This window comes from Bubalus kerabau, chromosome 8 (genome assembly GCF_029407905.1).
Source record: "Bubalus kerabau isolate K-KA32 ecotype Philippines breed swamp buffalo chromosome 8, PCC_UOA_SB_1v2, whole genome shotgun sequence".
Lineage (NCBI taxonomy): Eukaryota > Metazoa > Chordata > Mammalia > Artiodactyla > Bovidae > Bubalus > Bubalus kerabau.
In genome coordinates, this window is record NC_073631.1 from 107,387,173 (window position 1) to 107,410,886 (window position 23,714).

At 37.2% G+C, this 23,714-nt stretch overlaps 1 protein-coding gene across 9 annotated transcripts in view; it reads right to left on the reverse strand.

Moving 5' to 3' along the window:
- The window catches only part of BRAF (B-Raf proto-oncogene, serine/threonine kinase), a 165,713-nt gene that overhangs the window by 14,495 nt on the left and 127,504 nt on the right, over window positions 1-23,714 (reverse strand). For 5 of the 9 annotated variants that reach the window (XM_055591107.1, XM_055591098.1, XM_055591099.1 and 2 more), the window contains 4 exons: window positions 15,863-15,909; window positions 14,947-15,065; window positions 11,077-11,208; window positions 2,001-2,135 (listed from right to left, as the gene is read on the reverse strand). In XM_055591107.1, coding sequence (XP_055447082.1) covers window positions 2,001-2,135; window positions 11,077-11,208; window positions 14,947-15,065; window positions 15,863-15,909 — 433 coding nt within the window. Of the gene's footprint in view, window positions 1-237; window positions 1,023-2,000; window positions 2,136-3,206; window positions 4,008-9,105; window positions 9,187-11,076; window positions 11,209-14,946; window positions 15,066-15,862; window positions 15,910-23,714 lie in introns of those variants that run through there. The other 4 variants (XM_055591103.1, XM_055591105.1, XM_055591104.1 and 1 more) reach the window with 4 other exon arrangements.

The window sequence follows — 23,714 nt, forward strand, 5'->3', positions numbered from 1 at the left end:
CTGTATAACATAATCACTCTTTATTATACATGCTACAATTTTTTTCCTCAGCATTTATCTTTCAATATTGTTTTTACTATATAAAGATGTAAAATGTTTAATGTAGTCATACCTGCTTATCTTTTCCCTGATAACTTCTGAATTTTGTCTCTTGCTTAGGAGACTCTTTCCTACCTTAAGGTTATAAAAATCATTTGTTATAATTCTGTTTTTTACATGTAAACCTGTAGCCATCTGAAATTTGTGTGTGTATGGTGGGAAGAGAGATCCTATAATGAAAATGTGAAAAAAGTACTTAAAGTGGCAGCGTTTAATAATCTGGAATATTCATATATGGACTTCATTTTCTAATACCATGAAAAGAGTACAATATTATTTATGTTTAGAAATATGACCATTTTTTCCCTTTTAATACCATCTGAAAAGTGAGCCTAAGGATATAATCTGCATTATTAATGTCCGTCAACCACATTAAACAGGGGGCCTAGCACCTAGGATGTGAAGACGAGAACATGGTGCAGAGTCCTGCTGACACTGGCCAACAACACTGGTCATTTACTTCGACAGTCATAAGCCAGTGGTTTCCTGGGTTTAAAAAACCCCAACTCTTCCTCAAAGGAATAGCAATGTAGAATTCCAGTTTGTAAAACAAATCTACCCACCCAGCCCTTTAGCCTTCCCTCCCTGCTCTGGGACAAGAGAGACGAGTTAAAAGCATAAATTCTATCTTTAATTCTTCAGTTGGGAATAAAAGACTCACACATTCCTATAACACTGAATTCCAAGAAACTTAGCTAGGACTGGGTACTCAAAGGCATAAGATTCACAAAAGACCAAGTCAGTAATTCTGGTAGCTGAGTTATGGAAGTCAGCGCTTCCCACGTGAAATCTGGACTGACTCGCTGAAACATTTATACAGCGTATGATGAATTTAACTGCTGCTGCTGCTAAGTCGCTTCAGTCGTGTCCGACTCTGTGCGACCCCACAGACGGCCGCCCATTTCCTTCTCCAATGAGTTTAACTGAAACAGATTTATATTGAGTATGATGAATTTCCGAGGTATTATAAAACACTGAATTTTTATGACCATACCTACTACAGCTAAACTTCTAAGCTTGTTCATGTACTTAGTTCCAGTTCATGAGACTTATGAAAAATTATTAAGGCTGTTAGCCTTTCAACTTGAAAAGAAGCTGTGGAAAGTTTCCAAGAGTTAAAAGAGAATGGCAGACAACACCAAGAGCTGCCTTCTCTTTTTGCTCCAGGTAAAAATGCCTCTTCAAATAACCTAATATTAGAGGGATGCTTGCAACCTATTTATTTTATTGTCAAGAAGAATAAAAGTAGCAGTACACAAAGTGTAGTCTGTAGAAACCTATTTTGCACTAACACTAAGATATTATTTGCCTTTTTTAATGTCATTACTTTATAAGTGGAGTTTTCAGAGGCTATATAATGTAAGATATTACAACATAATGAATGTAAAGCAGAGAATCCAGCTGTCTTCTTTTTGCAGCAATTTGTGAGAAAGTATAAAACAAATGTCACTTTTCTCTAATTTTTTTTTGTTTGGAAAATACATTTTTTCATAAAACATTATATAACATGTAATGGTTTTACTATGTTTAAGTAAATTTATAAATACATATTTAAAACCTTAGTTTTAATTTCTAAAATGGGAATTACTACCTACAAAAACAAAAGGTCTTTGGGGGTCTTCAATAATTTTTAAGTGTAGAAAATGGTTCTGAGATCAAAACGTTTGAGAACTGTTAGACAAAAGCAAAAGCTTCTGAATATTTTGTATTGGGATCCTAAGTTACTAGGTTCAACCTTTATAAATCACCTTTAATGATAATGTGTTTAGTTGTACGAGTCTGCACATAATCACAAGTAATCCAAATCTGTGGAATATAAACTGTGTGCTCTAAAAAAGTGCTTAAAATATGCATTAGAATTATCAGTCTGTCCTTTTAGGTAACATAAAGCTTTTCCTTACTTGGGGAAAGAGTGGTCTTTCATCTCTTTTCTTTTTTAGGCACTCTGCCATTAATCTCTTCATGGCTTTTGGACAGTTACTCCGTACCTTACTGAGATCTGGAGACAGATATCCTCGTCCCACCATAAAAATTATCTGGGGAGGAAAAAAAAAAAAAAAGGCAAATCACATAATCTTGTAAATAAGTGAAAACACTGAAAATTCAACAAGCTGTGCACGTAAGATATGGACTTTTCTGTATGTACATTACACTTAAATAAAAAATTAAAAAGCACAATGCCACTAGTATTCAGAGTCTTATATATCATAGATTATGGGGAATCAATGCTTAATGTGCTACAAGCTGAAATCTTCATGATCCCGTAAGTACTACAAAGGTCTCCTAACTGCTTCCCATACTTTCAGTCTTTCCTTATCCAGTCCATTTTCCCACTGATTGGGTAACCATTCTGAAACACAGATCAGATCATACCTCTTCCATTCAACCAAGAGTTAACCTTTGGTTAACCAAAGTTAATCTGTTAAGCAGCTGTTCTGGCATCTGAACTTTGAACTCTTTTGTTGAGGAAATTCTAATGGGGCACTGAGTTATATAAGCCTGAGAATCAGAGTCTCCTCCAGAGAGAAGGTGAATTGGGAACTAACATCTTCTGTTTAACAAAGTAAAAAGGTTTATCTTCCCTGTGTGCAGAGATTTGTAATTTTTCTGATTTCTTTCTTTTCTAATTTTCTGACTTGTGGTTCTTTTGAAAGTGGGCAAAGACAGATGTTAGCAGTCTTAAGTCTCAGGGAGAAGAGAGGGATTTTGATCTTAGAGGGAACAGGTTCAATAGGGGTAGACTGGATGCTCAGACCCTGATGCTGGAAAGACTAAAGGCAAAAGAAGAGGACAGCAGAGGAGATGGATAGATAGCACGACAAGACTGAGTGGACGTGAATTTGAGCAAACTCTGGGAGATGGTGAAGGACAGGGGAGCCTGGAGTGCTACAGTCCATGGGGACATGACTTAGCTACTGAACAACAACTGAGCCTAAGGTGGAAAGAGGCAGTCAGAGATCCTTGGTTACAGGGCAGAATTGATGAATTTCAGGAGCAGTCAAGTTTGATATCCTACTTTATGTTATTTCTGGTTTGGTGCTGTACTAACCCTTACTTAACTACACGCTGATTTGCCCGAGCACCACCAAAGTGAAGTTAGTTTAATTCCGCTTACCTCCTTTCCCATCTCCTCTGTTGTAACTGCTCTTCTCCCACTTCATAACAGGCATATCTTTTACACATGTGCACTTTAAATATATTGCATATCACAATGTATTGTGTAAATGACACTGCATTGTGTGACATATTGCAATCACAATATACTGCATATATCACACTGCGCCAAGGTGTAAAACTGCTCAGGGTACCAAAGGGACGCTTTCAAATACTGCTATCTAACTGGACTCTAATGAACGGGTAGCAAATCCCTTTGTAAGACAATTGGTTTCCAATTCTTTGCTTTCAGCAAAATCAACTGAATTGCCAGCTAATTATTAAATAATTTTTTAATGACGTTATTAAATAATTTTTGGCATGCAACAGAAAAGTGTAGTGATTTACAGTGTTGTGTCAGATTCTAGTTTACAGCAAAGTGATTCAGTTATATACATTCTTTTTCAGATTCTTTTCCATTACAGGTTATCGTAAGATATTCTCTGTGTTGCACAGTAAGTCCTCATTGTTTACTAGGATTTTATTTTTAACTTAAGCATTTTAAATTTCTTGAATGTTTCAGCCAGAGGAGATATTATGTAGTTTCACTGTTTCATCATTTATGTTTAAGAAACATTTTGTCAGTTCCAATGCCATCTTTCAGCTTTCAACCTGTTGAACAGTTCTCAGTTACATTTTAGAGAGTTCCTTCTTATTGTTCAAAGAGCAAATTTTTTCCTTGTGAGAGTTCACAAAATCTTCAGTTATGGCCATGTGCTTCTGATCCGTGGCTTTGTCTCTTTTCCTTGCACAGACTTAAAAAAAATAAATTGATTTTAATTGGAGGCTAATTACTTTACAATACTGTGGTGGTTTTTTCCATACACTGACACGAATCAGCCATGGGTGTACACGTGTACCACCGTCCTGAACCCGCTCTCACCTCCCTCCCCACCCAACCCCTTTGGGTTATTTCAGCCAGTGCGCTGGCTTTGAGTGCCCTGCTCCATGAATTGAACTTGCACTGGCCATCTATTTTACACATAGTAATACACATTTCAACGCTCTTCTCTCAAATCATCCCACCCTTGCCTTCTCCCACAGAGTCCAAAAGTCTGTTCTTTATATTTGTGTCTCTTTTGCTGTCTTGCATATAAGGTCGTCATTACCATCTTTCTAAATTCTATATATATGCGTTAATATACTGTATTGATGTTTCTCTTTCTGACTTACTTCACTCTGTATACTAGGCTCCAGTTTCGTTCACCTCATGAGAACTGACTCAAATGCATTCTTTTTAACCACTGAGTAATATTCCATTGTGTATATGTATCACAAATTCATTATCCATTTGTCTGCCAAAGGACATCTAGACTGCTTCCATGTCCTGGCTATTGTAAACAGTGCTGTGATGAACACTGGGGTACACGTGTCTCTTTCAATTCTGGTTTCCTTGGTGTGCATGCCCAGCAGTGGGATTGCTGGGTCATACGGCAGTTCTAGTTCCAGTTTTTTAAGGAATCACCATTCTGTTCTCCATAGTGGCTGTACTAGATTGCATTCCCACCAACAGTCTAAGAGGGTTCCCTTTTCTCAACACCCTCTCCAGCATTTGTTTGTAGGCTTTTTGACAGTGGCCATTCTGACTGGCGTGAGATGGTACCTCATCGTGGTTTTGATTTGCATTTCTCTGACAATGAGTGATGCTGAGCATTTTTCATGTGTTTGTTAGCCATGGCTCTGTCTTAACTGACATTAACTTCTGTTTTTTAATAAAGCAAAGAAGAAATTCAATAGAAGCATTAAGTAGGTCAAGCGATATAATCTATGTGAAAGTTGACAAGTCTTGTTATTTTGAGGACTTGTGAAATAGTTTAAAATGGTTTTATGTGATCAACTAGTAGAATAGATACATATTTTCTTATGTTTTCTTTTGAAAATTAAATTCAACTTTTAGAGTATTTTAGTGAAATATAATTGGTTTTATAAAGATAGAATTTTCAATTTTAATGACTCTTCTCCAAATAAATAACTTGCTATTACTTTTAGTTTAATACAACTATAGTATTTCTATGCATATATTTATATATTTTGAAGAAGGAAATGGCAATCCACTCCAGTGTTCCTGCCTGGGAAATCCCATGGACTGAGAAGCCTGGCACACGATAGTCCATGGGACTGCAAGAATTGGACGCAACTTGGCGACTAAACCACGACCATAGAAAGAGTTCAAATAACCAGTGACACAGTTATGGTAAAGAATTAATCTTGCCCACAGGGAGGGCTGGGTCCTAGAAGACCTTGGTTCAGTCCCTGGATTGGGAAGATCCCCTGGAGGAGGAGTGAATGAACGACTAAGCACCAGCACCATCTGGAAGGTAATCTCTGAGCCCTGGAATGTTCTGCCTGATAAGAGTGCCTTTGTTTACCTGGGAGTCTAAGATCATGTCAGACAGTCTTATTCTATCATTGTGATTTACTGAGAGGGCTTTGGCAACCCACTCCAGTGTTCTTGCCTGGAGAATCCCAGGTACGGAGGAGCCTGGTGGGCTGCCGTCTATGGGGTCGCAGAGAGTCGGACATGACTGAAGAGACTTAGCAGCAGCAGCAGCACAGAGGGCTTTAAGTTATATGATATCAGTTTGACCTCTGCAGGGGCTAAAAACTAAGGTGGCCAACTGTATCTATGTGACTGAGGCCTGTGAATGACTCTGGCCTCCAAGACTCTAGCAAGTTTCCCTGGCTGGCAATACTTTCTGCATGCTGTCACACGTGGCTGCCAGAACTTAGTACTGGCCACAACTGCACTGGAAGAGGACAACTGGAAGCTCCATTTGTGACACTCTCCTGGATTCTGCCCTATGCGCCTCTTCCTGTGGCTCATTTTAACCTGTATCCCTTTGTTTTAATAAACCATCATCTGAGTATTAACAACTTCCAGTGAGTTCTGTAAGACTTAATGAGTTACTGAACCTGAGGGTGGTCTGCTGAGCTCTGCATACAGTTGTAACAAAACTTCTGATTTTCCCATACTCTTATTAATATTTATTTGAACAATATTTCTCAGCACTTCTTTAAAAATAAAACTAGAAAAAGGACTGATGTTAAGTCCCTGCTTATTCTAGCAAAAGTCTTATTTTTCACAAATATATGGATGAAGAGAAAATAAAATCCCATGTTGTTCATTAAAATACACATTTCCAATAAAATTTTACCTGTTTCTATATATCAAAACCTGTATGTTATTTTCATCAGGTATATATTAATAATTGTTAATAGACAATTTGGAATTTAAAAAGTTAACAGAGCCTAAGGTCACTGGCAACTTTTAAAAAAAATTCTAAATTAAAATCCATATTTTTTGTTGCAGAGATATAATTTGAGTGATCAATAAGAGGTTTTAAAGCATAAAAATATGTTACGTTAGGAAAAAAATTCATTGGAGAAAGAAAAATACAAATATTCACTAGTTTAAAGGCAAAAAAAGAGCCAAGTAAAACTTGCAGAAATTTATATATATATAATATTCATTCATACATGTTTTGTATGTATATACATACATACATATATATACACATACATACACACACACACACACACACACACACACACACACATACACACATATTTTGGCTGCATTGTGCAGATCTTAGTTCCCCAACCAGGGATAGAACCTGTGTTTCGTGCAGTGGGAGCACAGAGTTTTAACCACTGGATGGCCATGGAAGTTCCGAAACTTATAAAAATTAATGAAGAGGTTTTATATTTTTTAAACAAGTAATGATGGTAAGTATCAAAATAAAGTATGACTCAGATTTTAATTGGTACATTTAAAAGTTATATAATCGCATTTTTTGGAAATGTCAATATAATACACTGAAAATTACGTTCTTTGCAATGATTTAAACTTTGAAGGGAAGGTCTTTCCTGGATGTAATTTATGGATAGGAAATTAAACTGGCACTTATACTACAAAATCAACAGCTTGGTTTGAAATTCTGGGACTGGTTACTTTCATCCTCAGTCTACACACCTATACTTGCACTCCTGGTATCCCTGCCCTCCATTCACTCCTGTTTTGTTGGAGCACACATCTGCTCATCCTCAATATCACCTCCTGCACTGCCTCAACAGAACTGTGAACTCCCCTGAGAGCACAGCCTGTGTTTTACTCACACAGGCTCTTTGTATACTCTTTGTATCGCTCTAAATCCCATACAGTAGGTATCACAAATTTTTTAATCCTCAACATCACCTCCTGCACTGCCTCAACAGAACTGAACTCCCCTGAGAGCACAGCCTGTGTTTTACTCACACAGGCTCTTTGTATCGCTCTAAATCCCATACAGTAGGTATCACAAATTTTTTAATTAAAATAAACTAGTTTGCATGTTGATAACTTATTGGCTTCCCTGAAGACTCAGTGGTAAAGAATCCACCTGCCAATTCAGGAGACTTAGGTTCAATCTCTGGGTCGCAAAGATCCCCGGGAGGAGATGGCAACCCACTCCAGTATCCTTGCCTGGGAAATGCCATGGACAGAGGAGACTGGCAGGCTACAGTCCATGGGGTCACAAAAGAGTTGGACATGACTTAGCAACTAAACAACAACAACAAGAATATACTTGTTATCATTCCCTGGTAATTGTCATTTCCTGTCTCCTTTAGATCTTGCAGCTTAGAACCCAGCCACCATACTGTGAGAAAGTCCAAGCTTCCTGTGAAAAAGTCCTCATAGAAAGACCTATGTTGACAAGAACTGAGGCCCCTGGCCCTTGGCCATGACTAAGCTTCCGGCTGACAGCTAACTGGTTAACTGGTCACACCTTCTCATGTATGCAAATGAGCTATTTTGGAAGTGACACAGCCAATACCATGTGAAATAGAGATAAACCTTCCACACTGAGAGAAGCCCACACTGCAGATTTATCGTTTAAGTCACTACATTTTAGGTGGTTGGTTATAGAGCAGTAATAACTGGAATTCATGTGAAATATAAACATTATCTGTTATTTTCTTCTAAGATGACACAGCACTTCTGCTCCGAGAGAAAAAAAAGTCACTATACCTAGCTTAACTGAGCACATTATTAATCCCAATTTAGTAGCGACGCTGAACTACAAGAGGTAAGAATAGGTTGACTAGACAGCAAAACAGAATGATAAAGAGAGGGGAAAGGACAAAGCAATTTCTCAGACTTTTGGCACTTGGGTAAGTGAAATAAAAAGGCATGCTACTCAGCAAAGTCATATAGGGATGGTCATTCCTCAAGGAGTTAAGGGGCCTGTTTAGGAAAGAATCCGATCTTTGTTAACTTTAAGGAATTCTTTAGTTCAATCTCTTATTTTTAATAATTGGAAAAAAAAAAAAGATACCTAAAGAGGTACAGTGGCCAGGTCATGCAGGTTGTGAGTCCAACATCTGCCATCACATCAGGCTGTTTGACCTGTCCTATCTTGAATTTACAGGCAAAACCTGCCACCTCAGACTTCTGAGGGGTGAGAATATGGGGGGATGGGCCTATATTACACAGTAAAGAAGCAGCTGTACCATCTCCCATGGAAAAAATAAAGATTATTCCTAGATTTTCAAACAGAAGTCCAATCTGAGAGCCAGAGAAATTAAAGTATGAGAAAGACAGAAAGAAAAATCAAATCAAGGAGATGGATGCAACACTACCTGGGGTTACTTCACTGAGGATGACTAGAGTATCTGATTCAAAAGAGGGAGTTCCATGAAAAGCACCACTTAAAGAAAGCAGACTAGGAAGTAATGAAGTAGAATGGGGATGGTGGGAAGAGAACACAATTCTTTCATATCCTTTTTTCTTCATCAAACACTTGGTTTCAGACTGGCAAATTCCAGAAGGCTCTAACTATACTACCAGAAAGAATTAACTAGTAAAGGCCTTACCCTTCTGTTGGTCACTCACTTCTCTCATGGGAAGTAAGCCCTTGCACAGCATTTATTACACTCCCATGGAGGACAAAGCACCTAAAATGCCAAGAAGTGGATGAGTGCAGAACTCTGGGATGTTTTTTCCGTATTTTGGAGACACTACTACTTATTTCCATAATATAACTTTATTATTTTATTAAAACAAACTTATTCACTGACAAACGGATTTCATCCAAATCTTTGGTTCATAATTTTTTTATTATTTTTTGTCTCTATGATAAATCAACTAAAACTAAATTAAAATTCCCTCATAATTCATCTAGAAGAACAGCATGGCTAGGAAAACTGAACATGGCACAGGGTATTATGCTGGATGGCTGAGTTAATAAGACTGTAAGAGGCAGGGTACATGAAGCTGGTAAATTAGAGGCAATCTTGCTCCTCAGAATGCCATCATCGAGTCAATCATCTCAGTGATCTAGAATCTGTCACAAGGACAGTAAGTGCAATGTTTCAATTATGTTCTTTAGCTTCTATTTTAGCCCACTCTGAATCTAAGTTTCATGGAGGCTTAAAAGAATCAGGTCATCAGAAGCCAGGTCATAGATTTCTTTTTAAAACTTAGAGCTATAATTCAACATTTTAAAGCTATGAAGTAGTTAGACCAAACAACAATAAAAAAAATAGTTTTAGACTGACTTAGGTGGAAATGTAGCCAATTTAAAAAATCCTCAAGATAGAGTATCAAGGCCATTGTTGAGTTAGGGTCATACTTATTAAAAGTATACACAAGCATATGACAATTTAGATTACTTCTCTGATATTACATGATAGTCAAAAATTCTTAGTGAGAAAGCTACCCAGTATCTTTAGAAAGCTTCAGTATTACCAAAAAGACTGACAGTTGAACTGCTGACCAAAAAACTACTAAAGGAAGCATTATACATTAAAAACTATCATTTCATTAGGTTGGGAGGTTATGATCAAACACATACAACATTCATGCTTTTAAAAAGACTCTTTACACTGGTGACTCTCCGTGTGTGTTAGAAACGCCCAGCAAACCCATTAAAATGCTGATGCCTGGACCCCACCCCACTGAATCAGCATCTGCTCCAGCATCTTCATTTTTAAAACAAATTATTCTGGTGATTCACATGCAAATCACAGTATAAATACTATTTTAATCCCAGTTTATATGCTCAACTATTGTTCTCTAATATATTAACAGTGTAACTGCTGCAATCTCTCTCCACACACACACACACACACACACACACACACACACACACACACACTCTTTTAAAATGTTGAGGTATATGAGGTAATTTCAGTAAAGAAAATTCATTTTTCTTGGCCAGTGTTAAAAGCCTAGGTGAATTTAACATGGCTGGGATCAAAATTACAAAGAGCTGAACAAGGCTATGCTGACACTTTGGAAGACAAGGAAGAGAGAGCAGGAGCTTAGGAAGAGAGAAGTAAAAAATCCCCTCCTATTTGAATTCTTATCACAGAAAAATGAAAGCATGATATAACAGTCCTTTCATTTATCTAGCTTTAAAAATCTAAAAAGTAGGGAGGAATTTTAGTCATTTTAAAAGGACTTGGTATCAAGAAGTTCACAGCTGAGCACCTGCTCAGACCTGCACAGACAGTCTGTGAGAGTAAAAGGCCTGAGCCCAGATGCTACAGCCCAGTGCCGGGGTCACGAGGCAGGAGCCAGAGCCAGCACTGTGTCTCTAGTTTCTAGTCAGCAGAGCAGGAGGTTCACTCCACTACAACACTGAAGTACGGTATTTCAAGGAAAGGTCTTACACGCTGCCATTACTGTCAAAAGTACTGAACAAAAGATTCTAAACCTGGAACCAAGATCAAGAGTTCTATCCTTCATGCTTATCTGGGATCCAAGACTTACTTCTTTGCTACAATGAATTGGAGCCTCTCGACAAATAATAAAATGAACCCCAAGAAATGGTGAATATTTACCTGGTCCCTGTTGTTGATATTTGAATAAGGTAACTGTCCGGTCATCAATTCATACAGAACAATCCCAAATGCATATACATCTGACTGAAAGCTATATGGGTTTTTATCTTGCATTCTGATTACTTCTGGTGCCTGGTAGAACATAAAAAGAAAAATATTCTTGTTTATTATTCACATAAACCAAATAAAGACTGAAAACCAAATTATTATAATTCTCAGAACAATGTTTTTATCATTAAATAACCAGAACAATGTTTTTATCATTAAATAACCAGAACAATGTTTTTATCATTAAATAACCTATGTATAATATGTAATCAATTCTCTTTATTTATGGCCAAGGAAAGAAAACTGATTATCAAAGATAAACAAAAAATAAATGCTCTGTAAACTCTGAGAGAAGCAGTACTGAGATTCCATATACATTATTAAGATTTAAAAAATTTTAACAGGTTCCCTCTTTCTACACAAAATACCATCACTGCCATTTGAATTTTTCCCATTACTTTTCCTATTAAGAGTGAGTTCCCACTTTTCATTACTGACTCAGGAAAGAAACCCTAGACCTGTCATTATGAGATGTTTGGAAGTAGCATAACCACTATGGTAATCGCCTTGAGAATTTAAGTTTTCCCATTGGTACAAATGAATCTCCTCATCTCAGCACACCTTAGACAATCATGGTAAAATTTCAAGACTGATACATTCAAATGCCTTTCCTGTCTCCAAAAGAAGTATAATTATGCCATGGATGCTTTATTAACAAAACCAACAGACAGTAGGTCGATTTAATAGAAAGTGGTATTAAGATTCTTTTGGCTGCTGCTTCTTGGGCAAAGATATAGACCTAATCATATTTGCTATATTTTCACACATTCCAGTTACTATAGTCTACAACTAGATTCCTTATTAGCCATTTACATGTAATATAATAAATGGTTGATTAAATATTGGTTTTAAAGAGTTCCTTCACCTTGCATCTTCTGGACTGTTTCATCGGGAAGAAATTAGAGAAACTGCAGGGTAACAAGACTTTGTGAAAACATGAGTCTGATACCAAAACCAGGACAAGCTGCGAAAATGGCCCAAAGACCTGGAACAAGATTCCCAGTCAGTGGTCAGGGTAAGGCAGGGCAGACTGTCTTATAAGAGTGACAGCACTTTCAGTCTTACCTGCAAAACAGCCTTTCACCTCTCAACATCCGGACTACATACTAGCTCAGTAATACACCATCAGAGTCTAGGGATGGGAACAGCTTCAACTGCTAGTTTTTATAGCTCCGCAGATGACTTTAATGTCCACCAAGGTTGAGAACCACTGAGGAAAGATGTATGGGAGACCCAGATGCAAGTCAAGGATGGGGTGTGGTGGGGGTGTGGTGAAGGTTACATCTCCTTGGTTTTGTCATGTATTTTCTTGATAACTGTTCTTGGTAGTATAGTGTAAAATAAACCCCACACAATTGTGATGTAATGAACAAGCCAGATTATTAAGAGGCTGGTTATGATACAGACATAATTTTCAAAGCCAGGATGCAATTTTGTGAGGAACAGTTGAAGAACTGCCTTCTCAAATTTTTACTTTTACTTCACTGCTGTTGGTAGACGGTTTGATGAAAAGTCATATGTGATCTATTTATAAGAAATGCATGATTTATCCTCAATTAATTTAGTAACATAAAGATTTTCACAAAAGGTTTTCTTATTTAAGATAAAAATAAAGATTGAGAATACCACTGTAAATAATTCAGGGACTTACCTAACCTTTGGTTCTGACCAAGTTCTTCTCTCCTAGTCTATGGATGTTCCTATTTATGAAGGCAGGATCAACGCAAAAGGATTTTACTCAACAATTAAGTGTACTACTGACTAATCTCTCGTCTTAAAACTCAGCTTGGTGGAATAAAGGATGAACCCATCTCCCCAGGTATTAACAAAAAAGAAATTAAAAGAAAATATAAAACAATGTATAATAGTCTATAAACTGTATAATCTAAGGTTTTTGGAAAAGGACAAACCTGGAGACTTGACTGAGCCTAACTTTCCCACACTAGTTAAAATAAACACACCTTTAAAACATGTATCAACTGTTTCTTTATAATTGTAGATTTTGCAATTTCACCTTCTCCCAGGATACACTGTTATCTTTGTTACAAGGTGTATGACTTAAAGGTGTCTGAGATCCAGATTACAATGATTAGTTTGTTTATAATTATTTATTAAAGCAAATATATATTAAAGAAAAATATAGCTAGCTCTAATTATTAAATCCCAGAAAAGGCATTCAAAATCCATTGGTTCAACCCAGTGTTAAAGATGGAAAGACCTGGAGGAGGTCAAGAAACAGGCAGGTTAAGAGTCAAAAGTACGAGAGTGCAGACCTCTGGACTCCAAGTCCAAGGCCAACCCCCTTCCACCTTGCCACTCACTCTAATGCCAGTGATTATAAGAAATCATAGCCAAATTTAACCCCAGGCTTATCTTGACTAATTCAGAATCCTCTTCTTAGAACTGCTACAGATAAGTTCAGGGAATTCAGGCAAATGTAGCTTTGAAAGCCCTTGCAGTTGTGCTTTTTCCAGCAGGTATCCTAAAGTTTTACTGCAGATTCAGTTATTCAAAACTTAAAACTGCACTAACAGTTTTGGAACATCCTGTATTCAACTTGGAGCACAGGTTCTCAAACTTTTTGGTCCCAGGATTTTTTCAGTCTTAAAAATTATGGAGGACCCCAAGAAGCATCTGTTTATGTGGATTATACCTATGGATACTGAGCATATTAAAACTTAACTGAGGAACTGTTAAAATATTTATTAAATTATAAAACAACCATTAGCCGTTAAGACAGATTACCCTTAAAAAAAAAAAAAATGAAAACTAGATTTTCAAAAACAGTTTAGTGAGAAGAATACTACTGCCATTTTTTTTCCTTGCCATGCCACAAGGCATGCAGGATCTTGGTTCCCCCACCGGGGACTGAACCTGTGACCCCTGGAGTAGAGCATGGAGCCTTAACCACTGGACTGCCAGGGAAGTCCCTGTAGTTCTTTTTCACTGGTTTAACAGCAGCCAGCTCCGGTCACATACTCACTTATGCATTCAATCTGTTGTGATGTGTTGAACAGTATGAAGAAAAAGCTAGTCTCACACAGGACGACCTTGGGAAACCTTAAAGGGTCTTAAGGACCCTCCTGAGAAGAGCTGGCTTAAGAAAAGACCTATGACCACCCTTTTCACAGCATGCTGAAAGGAACTGAACAAAAGTTTTAGTTCCCTCTTCTTATAATTTCTCTCTCTTCTTTTCCACAAAGCAGAAATAGGAATAAAGAAAGAACAAGGAGCTATGCAGGGCACACAAGGCTGACAGTGTTTAAAATCTACCTTTCATTTTTCTTTTTCTTTTCCCAGCTGCCCATAATTATACCATTCTTTCTAGTCTAAAGAAAGTAACTTTCCAATTTAGGCTTAAATAAGATTGTGAAACAGTCTCTTGTTCTTAAAAAGAGTAGTTCTTTTATTGAAACCTTAATAATGGCTGCAGATCACACCTATTTTAAATTGCATACTTCTTTTTTGAAACAACATACACAGAACATTCTAAGCACAAAATATTTTAGACAATTCTGAATAAAACTTAAGCAGTGCTTATAAAAGATACATTCTTTTGTTTAAGATATATTGAAGCTGGTTCCATAATATTCTTCCTAAAAATAAAATTAAAATCTATTTATAACAAAATAAGATCAACATTGGTTTTTGTGTATACTGAGAACTATGAGAACACTATAGTTGAAATCTTCAATGACTTTCTAATAACAGCATCTCAGGGGCCAAAAATTTAATTAATGCAGAAATAGCCTCAATTCTTACCATCCACAAAATGGATCCAGACAACTGTTCAAACTGATGGGACCCACTCCATCGAGATTTCACTGTGGCTAGACCAAAATCACCTATTTTTACTGTGAGGTCTTCATGAAGAAAAATATCTGAGGTGTAGTTAAGTAAAGGAAAACAACAGGTCTCATTTTCCTATCAAAGCAAGCATTATGAAGATTTTAGGTATGAGATATAATTTCCACAATTCTTTATTATGATATTCTTTAAAACGAAGTATAGTACTTCACATTTCCTTTTAAAGTTAATAAGTATGCTTTAAAAATAGTGTTATTTGAACTGTGTGACCTGCTTTTAGGATTTTTGGTGCCTCAAACATGGTAAAATGAGGTAAGCTGTTTTCCTACATTTGTGGGGGACCTTGAGACTTCCCCATTGGATTTTACTAAAAGAGGCCCAAATATCCTTCTGGCACTGCTAGGAAGGCTATAAAGCTCTTCACTGGCATTGAGGCACCTGGCAGATCGGATCTGAATCGGGCTTATGGAGGAAGAAGAAACGTTATGTTTGCCTCACCTCATTGTTATATAATGTAGAGCCATCAATTACATCTCAACGACCACTGAACAAGGTCAGGGCACTGAAAGAAGCTAGTAGATAGCCACAAAACTATGCATGTTATAGTGCTTACAGGACATAAACAAGCAATCACAGTCCTACTATCATAAGGACTTAATAGGTTTTTTTTGCAATGGTTAGCTGTTCAAACACCAAAAACAGGCTGTAGTACCATGTACCACTACCCTCTTGTGCAAACCCAGTTATCGCTCCCCTTTACAGTGTATTGTTGAGCTCAGCATGAAAGCTGGCTTTACATAATGTGAAGATAAAATGCAGGAGAAAAGGTCAGGATGTTTTCAAACTTCGCAGACAAGTTCAGGAAGGATACTATTACTCTTGAGGTCTCTGTGGATGATTGACTTGGCGTGTAAGTAACTGAAAAACAAAAGATCATTTTAACCTGAGGAGGGCTAATGACTCTGGCCTCAGTATCTATAGAACACATTTAGGGGTGTAAACAAAGATTTATTGAGAATCATGATACAACTGCAAACTGCACACTGTGATAATCCCTTTATAGAAGAAACAGTAAAATAGACTGCAAGTGAACTGAGGATTTTAGGACCACATTACTATTATGGTACAACCAAAATCTTTTTTTCTACTGCATGACTTTGCTTTATCTTTTACTGTTTACCAATACAAACCTTCTACTCCAGTCACGCCTATTTATCCAGGTCCTTTAAGTATACCTTGGTATTTAATCCCATCTCTGTGATCAATGCTCCCCTCCCACACCAAATTAGCTTTCATTCTATTCTCCACTGAATCAGACTTATTCCTTAACACTGAATATACGTTCTGACTCCTAAGTGACGTTTTCCCAAGACTCAACCATAAATGAAGTGATCTGTCCCCTGTTCAGTTATTACTGTAACAGATTGATTCACGTTTTTTTTTTTTTCTGCCTATGTTCACTTTCTATTCGGAATAAAAACTCCATTTGATAAAATAAAACCACTTTTAAATGCTGTATTATATGTTCTTAAAATACCTTCTTAAAACTAGTGAGGAACTTTCTATTGTAACGGACACAGTGAATGTATTTCAAAGTCGATGATAAATTTAAATCAGCTGTTACCCCTAAAAACTGCCTCAGTGGGGTTTATTGAGGGAAAGAGCTGTGTCTGGTTTATTTCTGTTTATCCCCAGTGCCTAGTAGCGTGCCTGGCATATGGTAAGCATTCAATACATATACGCTGAATCAACAATGAGATAAATATAATGTCCTAGTGAAGGTTATTTTTCTTCATTTAACTGTAAGAAAAACAGATATATAAGACTTCTGAAATCTAACGATGACTATTAGAAAATAAATTTTACCTTAAAGTAAGACTTTAAAATTCAAATGATATAATCAAAATTATACAATGAACAGTTTAAAATAAAACATTTGCAAATAATTAACTTAATTATTTATGCTTTCTCATCTTCAATTTTCTCATCCAGAGATCAAGACCTTGAAATTTTTTCTCAGACAAAATTTTTATTTAAAATTACTGCTTATACAAAGCCAACTCCTTCTCCTCCAATTACTCTTACATTATTCTGTTTATTTCCTTCACAGCATTTATCACAATCTGAAATTATCTTGTCATGATTTTTTAGGCTGAGAGTTTGATATGCTACATCACACTCACTCTTGCATCAAAAGAAAACATGGTTATCATGGTTATCAGTTATAGGCCCTCATATGCTTGAAAAGTTCTGCAGTGACATAGAAAGGTTCAAAAGGAGAAAAATGAGTCAATCAAAAGCTGTTCCAAGATGGGGAGACCTTATCCTCATTAGAAAGAAAAGTGGACAGGTCATGATACTGGTGGTGTTTGGGACTTCAGTTAGCTTATTAGTATTTAGTACACAGAAAAGGTGTGGTCTCTAGAAAGAGGTCCTGTCTCCTTTGAAATTAAAGACAACAACAACAAATGGGTGGTACATATGAAAATAGAGAGGCATGATGAAGTTACAAGATGGGAAGATACAGGTATTCTTGATGGATAGTATCAATCTTTTCAACAAATTTGATACAATGAAATACACCAAGAATAATGTAGATAGAAATGTAACTAGAGGGTTGAAGAGAGAAATTTTCTGACCAGGAAAGTACTAGATAACTAAGAAGATATAAATATAATGGCTGAGCTAGTGATATATAATCGTAAACAACATAGATCTATTACAGGCCAAAGTTGCATCACCTGCAACTTGAGCTAATACTACTTTATCCTTGTGGAATCCTTTATCGTTTAGAAATTGCTCTACTAACTTGTATCTCATTTAATAAATTCTCTTTCTGCAACACTTCTGTAACAAAAGCAGCGAAAGAGCAGAAAACCTGGTCTATATAATGGAAGGCTGGAAAGAGGAGAGACGCAAACTCCTCAGCTGGAAAAAAGGGATGAGTATCAAACCTCAATCCCTACTTAATATTCCAGATAAAGGCTGACCCAAACCATTATTTCCTTAAGCATCAACCAGTTACAATGTAAGATGCCACACCCCACATAACTGGTTGAGGGTAAGGAAGGGAAAAAGAATAAACTGACTTTGCTATAGATGATACAAAAGTCTATCCATTATGTAGGACAGTTACACTGGAACTCCTTCTAACCTTTCAAAGATGCTATAAGTTTATAAAAGTAGTGCTTAGTCACTCAGTCATGTCTGACTCTTTGTGACCCCATGGACTGTAGCCTGCCAGGCTCCTCTGTCCATGGAATTCTCCAGGCAAGAATATTGGAGTGGGTTGCCATGCCCTCCTCCAGGGGATCTTCCCAGCCCAGGGATCAAACTCAGGTCCCCCCCGTTACAGGCAGATTCTTTACTGTCTGAGCCACCAAGGAAGTCCATAAAAGTAGCAGGGAAGAAAAAACATGTTATAAACTAAATGAATATCATGCTTTTGACAGGTTTCTGTTAGGAGTCTCCTTCCCTGAAGAAAAGTATCCACCTACAGAATCAATTTAACCTTAAGAAGCTGGTGCATCAGCTAGTAAAATTTGTTCTCTATGCTGTTTCTTTCAAGGTCTTATGCAAGATTCGATTTTTCAGCATTCTTTTAAGACCATACTATGATGCGCTGACATCAAACTAAAAAGCTTCTACACAACATAGGAAACCACCACCAAGATGCAAAAGCAACCTACCAAAGGGGAGAAAGTATCTGCAAATCATGTATCTATAGGGGATATCAAAAAATTAAAAAAAAAAATAAATAAATAAATAAAAAGAACTCACATCTCTAACCAAAAACTCAATCAAGTTTTAAAAATAGACATTTCCCAAAGAAGATATACAGATGGGCCAACAGGCACATACATGAAAAGATGTTCAACACCACTAATTACCAGGGAAATACAAACCAAAACCACAACAAAATATCATGTCTTATCTGTTAGAATGGCCATTATCAAAAAAGTAAGAAATGCAAGTGTTGGCGAGGAGTAGATAAAGGGAATCCTTATGTACTGTTGGTGGGACTGTAAATTGGTACAGCTGCTATGGAAAACAGAATGGAGGTTCCACAAAACATTAGACACAGAATTACCAAATGATCTAACAATCCCACTTTGGGGTATATATATATATCAAAAAAATTTAACTCAGGATCTCAAGACACTTGCACCCTCATGTTCACTGCAGCATTATTCACAGCAACCAAGACATGGAAACAACTCAAGTGTCCATCAATGGATAAAGAAAATGTTAACACACACACACCCATACACACAGCAATAGTATTCAGCCATAAAAAATGAGGATATCCAGCCATTTATGACAACCTGGATGGATCTCGACCTCATTATGCTAAGTGAAACAGGTCAGAGAAAGACAAATACTGTATGATGTCACTGACTTTTGGAATCTCAAAAAACAGAAAAAGCAAAACAAAACCCAAATTCCTTTCATCTTCCTTATGGTGGGAAAAAATGTTTATTAAATCAGCCCCCGTTATTATGGCAGCTACAGTTACTCTACTGACTCCTATCAAAATTATATTCAACTATAGCCCTAGAGACTCGTTGTTCTTGTACGGCTCCTACAAAACCATTTCCCTTATCCAAAATTTGTGTACTTCTCTTTTTTGGACTTGAATAAGATTTCTTATTTTGCACACATGGCCTCTGTGTGCTTAGCTGCTCAGTCGTGTCTGACTCTCTGTGATCCTATGGACTGTTATCTGCCAAGCTCCTCTGTCCATGGGGATTCTCCATGTAAGAATACTGGAATGGGTTGCTATGCCCTCCTCCAGGGGATCTAGCCAACCCAGTGACTGAACCCAGGTCTCTGGCATCGCAGGCAGATTCTTTACTGTCTGAGTCACCAGGGAAGTCCTGAGATGTGGCCTGTAATTGCAGCTTATTAAAGTTCTAGTTTTCACTAAAAAATCAGTTTGCTGCTGCTGCTAAGTCGCTTCAGTCGTGTCCGACTCCGTGCGATCCCACAGATGGCACCCACCAGGCTCCCCTGTCCCTGGGATTCTCCAGGCAAGAACACTGGAGTGGGTTGCCATTTCCTTCTCCAACGCATGAAACTGAAAAGTGAAAGTGAAGTTGATCAATCGTGTCCGATTCTCAGCGACCCCATGGACTGCAGCCTACCAGGCTCCTCTGTCCATGGGATTTTCCAGGCAAGAGTATTGGAGTGGGGTGCCAAAAAATCAGTGTATCAGCATGCTAATGATGCCTTCATCTAAGTAATGTGTAAATATATGCTAGTCATATTCAAGAGAAGAGTGAGGACAAAACTCTCCTAGCATAAGAGCTTCAGGTATGATAATTATACGATTATAAACCTAGTTAAATTCTTCATGTGTGTTACACATCTCTATTTTATCCTCAAGAATATCATGAGAGATTTTAGTCAAATACTTTGCTGAGATTCAAATACTGTGCCTACACCATCTGCCCAAATTATCAGTCTAATCTATTTATAAAAGCCTCAAGTGTCTCTCACTCATTTGCTGCTGTTTTCATATACTTTCAGCTATTTCTAAAATCAAGCAACTGACCTACACACACATTAGTATTTCTGTCCTCTTTCATCTAATGCTGCACAATTTGAAATAAGTTCATCAGTCTTTCTTCTTTCTTCTTCACACAGCAAGATGAATCTCTCCTCTGACACCAACAGAGAATTGTCAGCAGTTGATTGGACTGGAATGTGCGATGGTGGTGACAAGGTGTTATTTTATCCAAATAGAATTTCAAATCCCAGTCTCCATTCTACTTTGATGTTTTCCTCATCCCTCATAATCAATGTGGAAGGTGAGCAAGACTTCAGGGAATGCCATTCTGCCAGTCTTATGTAGTTATTAATCATTTACCACATTAAAATGATGTAAGTCCCTAAAGTAAGTGGAAATCACACATTTTTCTGTTGCACTCTACAGTGGCCTAAGTTCAATTTTTACTTAGATTTTTCAGTTTCTCTCACTTGAAAAATCTAATTTACGGAGAGGTGTAAGCAGTATACAACACAAAATGTACCCATTTACTATGTACAGTTTAAAGAGTTTTTGGCAGACACATAAGTATACTTGTCTAAAGACCAACCATAATCAAGGTGAAGAATATCCATCACCCCTAAAGTTTCTTCATACATTTCTACAATTAACGGTAACTCCCTAGGCACAAGCAACCATTGATAATGATTTCCATTACTAGCAATTAGCTTTACCTTTCCTAGAATTTCACATAAACAAAATTATTTGGCTTCTTTTGCTCAGCATGATTTGGAGACTCACACCCTGGCTGCATACAGTATTACAGTGGATAGACATACTATAACTTAACCACTTAGTTGTCAGACATTTGGGTTGTTGTGTTTTTTGGCAATTATGAATAAGATACTATCTATAAACATTCATGCAAACATTCATATATGAGTCTTTGCTGCTGACTTGTTTTCATCTCTTTTGGAAAGTCAGTGAGATTAGAATTGCTCATATGGTTAATTTTAATTTGAAAAGAACCTGCCAAAGTGGTTGTACCATTTAAGATCCTTACCAGCAACCTGTTAAGAGCTCTGGTTACTCTGTATCCTTGCAAATATGATTTGTTGGCTCTGATTATAAGCATTCTAGCGGATGTGTAGTGCTACCCTATCTTTAATGTCTAACACGTTGAGGATCTTTGCATGTGCTTATTTGCCATTCTTTCATCTTCTTTAATAAAGTACTCCAATCTTTTGCCCATTTTTTCATTGGGTAGTTTTTCTTATAACTAAATTGTACGAGTTCTTCATATGCTTTGGATATAATTCTTTTACCAGATAATGTGTCCTGCAAACATTATCTTCAAGTCTATGGCTTGTCTTTTCATTTTCTTAAGTGTCTTTTGAAAAGCAGAAGTTTTAAATTCTGATGAAGTCTAATTTATTAATTTTTTCTTTTATGGTTCTTAATTTTTGTGTCATAAGAAATCTTTACCTACATTTTTGTGTCATAAGAAATCTTTAGGCTACAGTGATTTTCTCCTTTGTTTCTTCTAGAGGTTTTAGATGTTCAGCTTTTAGTCTTAGGCCTTTGATCCATTTTGAATGAATATTCACATCTTGTGCCAGAAAAGGGCTAGTTATTTATCCTATTTGGATATACAGTTGTTCTGGTAACATTTTGTTTGTTTTAAAATATTTATTTATTTGGCTGTGCCGGGTCTCAGTTACATGGGATCTTTGCTTTTCCTTGTGCATGAGTTGTGGCATGCGTCTTCTTTGGTAGTGGCAGGCAGGATGTAATTCGCTGACCAGGGATGGAACACAGGCCCCCCTGCATGGGGAGCGAGGAGGCTTAGTCATCAGAGAAGTCCCAGGATGAAGATTTTGTGAAAATGGGCTCTAGGGGGCCAATTCTGGGAAAAGTGGATTGCGGAGAGGGAGCTTCTGAAGGACGGCGATGCAGGGGTCGTGGACTCTGAGGAGAGAAGATTCTGGGGAGAGTAGGCGGGGGTAGGAGGGAAGAGGGGGCCCTGAGTGGAGGGAGATTCAGGCAAAGAGGGGGTGTAAGGTGAGAGCTCTGACGAGGGGGATTTGGGAGTGGGCCTCTGTGAGAATTTGGGGAGGAGGAGACTGAAAGGAAGGAAGTTTTGGTGAAAGCTAGATTCTAGGGAAGGGGGCTTTAAGAGGAAAAGGACTCTGGGAGAGGATAAGGAGGTGGGTTCCAAAAGGTAGGGGGATTCTGAATCCTGCCAGAATTCTCAGAGAGGAATTCTAGAAGAGAAGACGACTGCGGATGGTGAAGCTGTAAGACAAACCTCCTCCACGGGGGCTGAGAATCAATCTCCAGTAACATTTTTTGAAAGGACTATCCTTTCTTCATGAATTGCCCTGGCATCTTGGTGTTTAAAAAAAAAAAAATTTACTGATCACAGACATAATAGATATATGTCTAGACTTTCTTTCCTGTTTTGAGTCACACATCTGTCATTAATTACACTGTCTTGATTACTGTGGCGGCTTATACAAAGTTTTGAATCTCACATTAAATGTCCTTCAACTTTGTTCTTTTTCAAAACTGTCTGAGTGACTAAAACTGACTATTCTTGCCACTGTATTTCCATATATGTTTTAGGATCAACTTGTGAATTTATACCAAAATCCTGCTGAGACTTCAATTTGGAAAAAATAGACATCTTAATAATACTGAGTTTTCTAGTCCATGAACATGATATCTGCATGTCCTGTTTCCTGGCTGGGACTTACATTAGAGAGGGTATAATCTCTCTGGAAAATACTCTCATCATAATTTAAGTACACCACTGGCCTGAAGAGACCAAGTGAGAGTGTACTGTAAATACGAAATATGATGATATTGACGGAATAGCAAAAACTATCCTATTCTTAGAATAGCATTCATAAACTCAAATACACAAATTCAGAAGTATGGTATTTGTTTATTTATAAGAGCAAGACAGTTAAATGTGGGAAATGATAGGTACTTCAACCACTGTTGCTGGAACAATTGGATATCCATATAAGGAAAAAAAAATCTTCAATCCTCACTTCATACTAATTTGAAGTAGGTGGAAGAACTAAAACTAAAAGCAAAAATTGTACAACTTATATTAAAAAAACAAAGAATTACTATCACACTCCTGTACATATCAAGCATTTTAAAGTTCTCAGGATATTTTTACATCATTTGATTTTATAACCTTTGCATTTCTTTGTGAGGCAAGCAA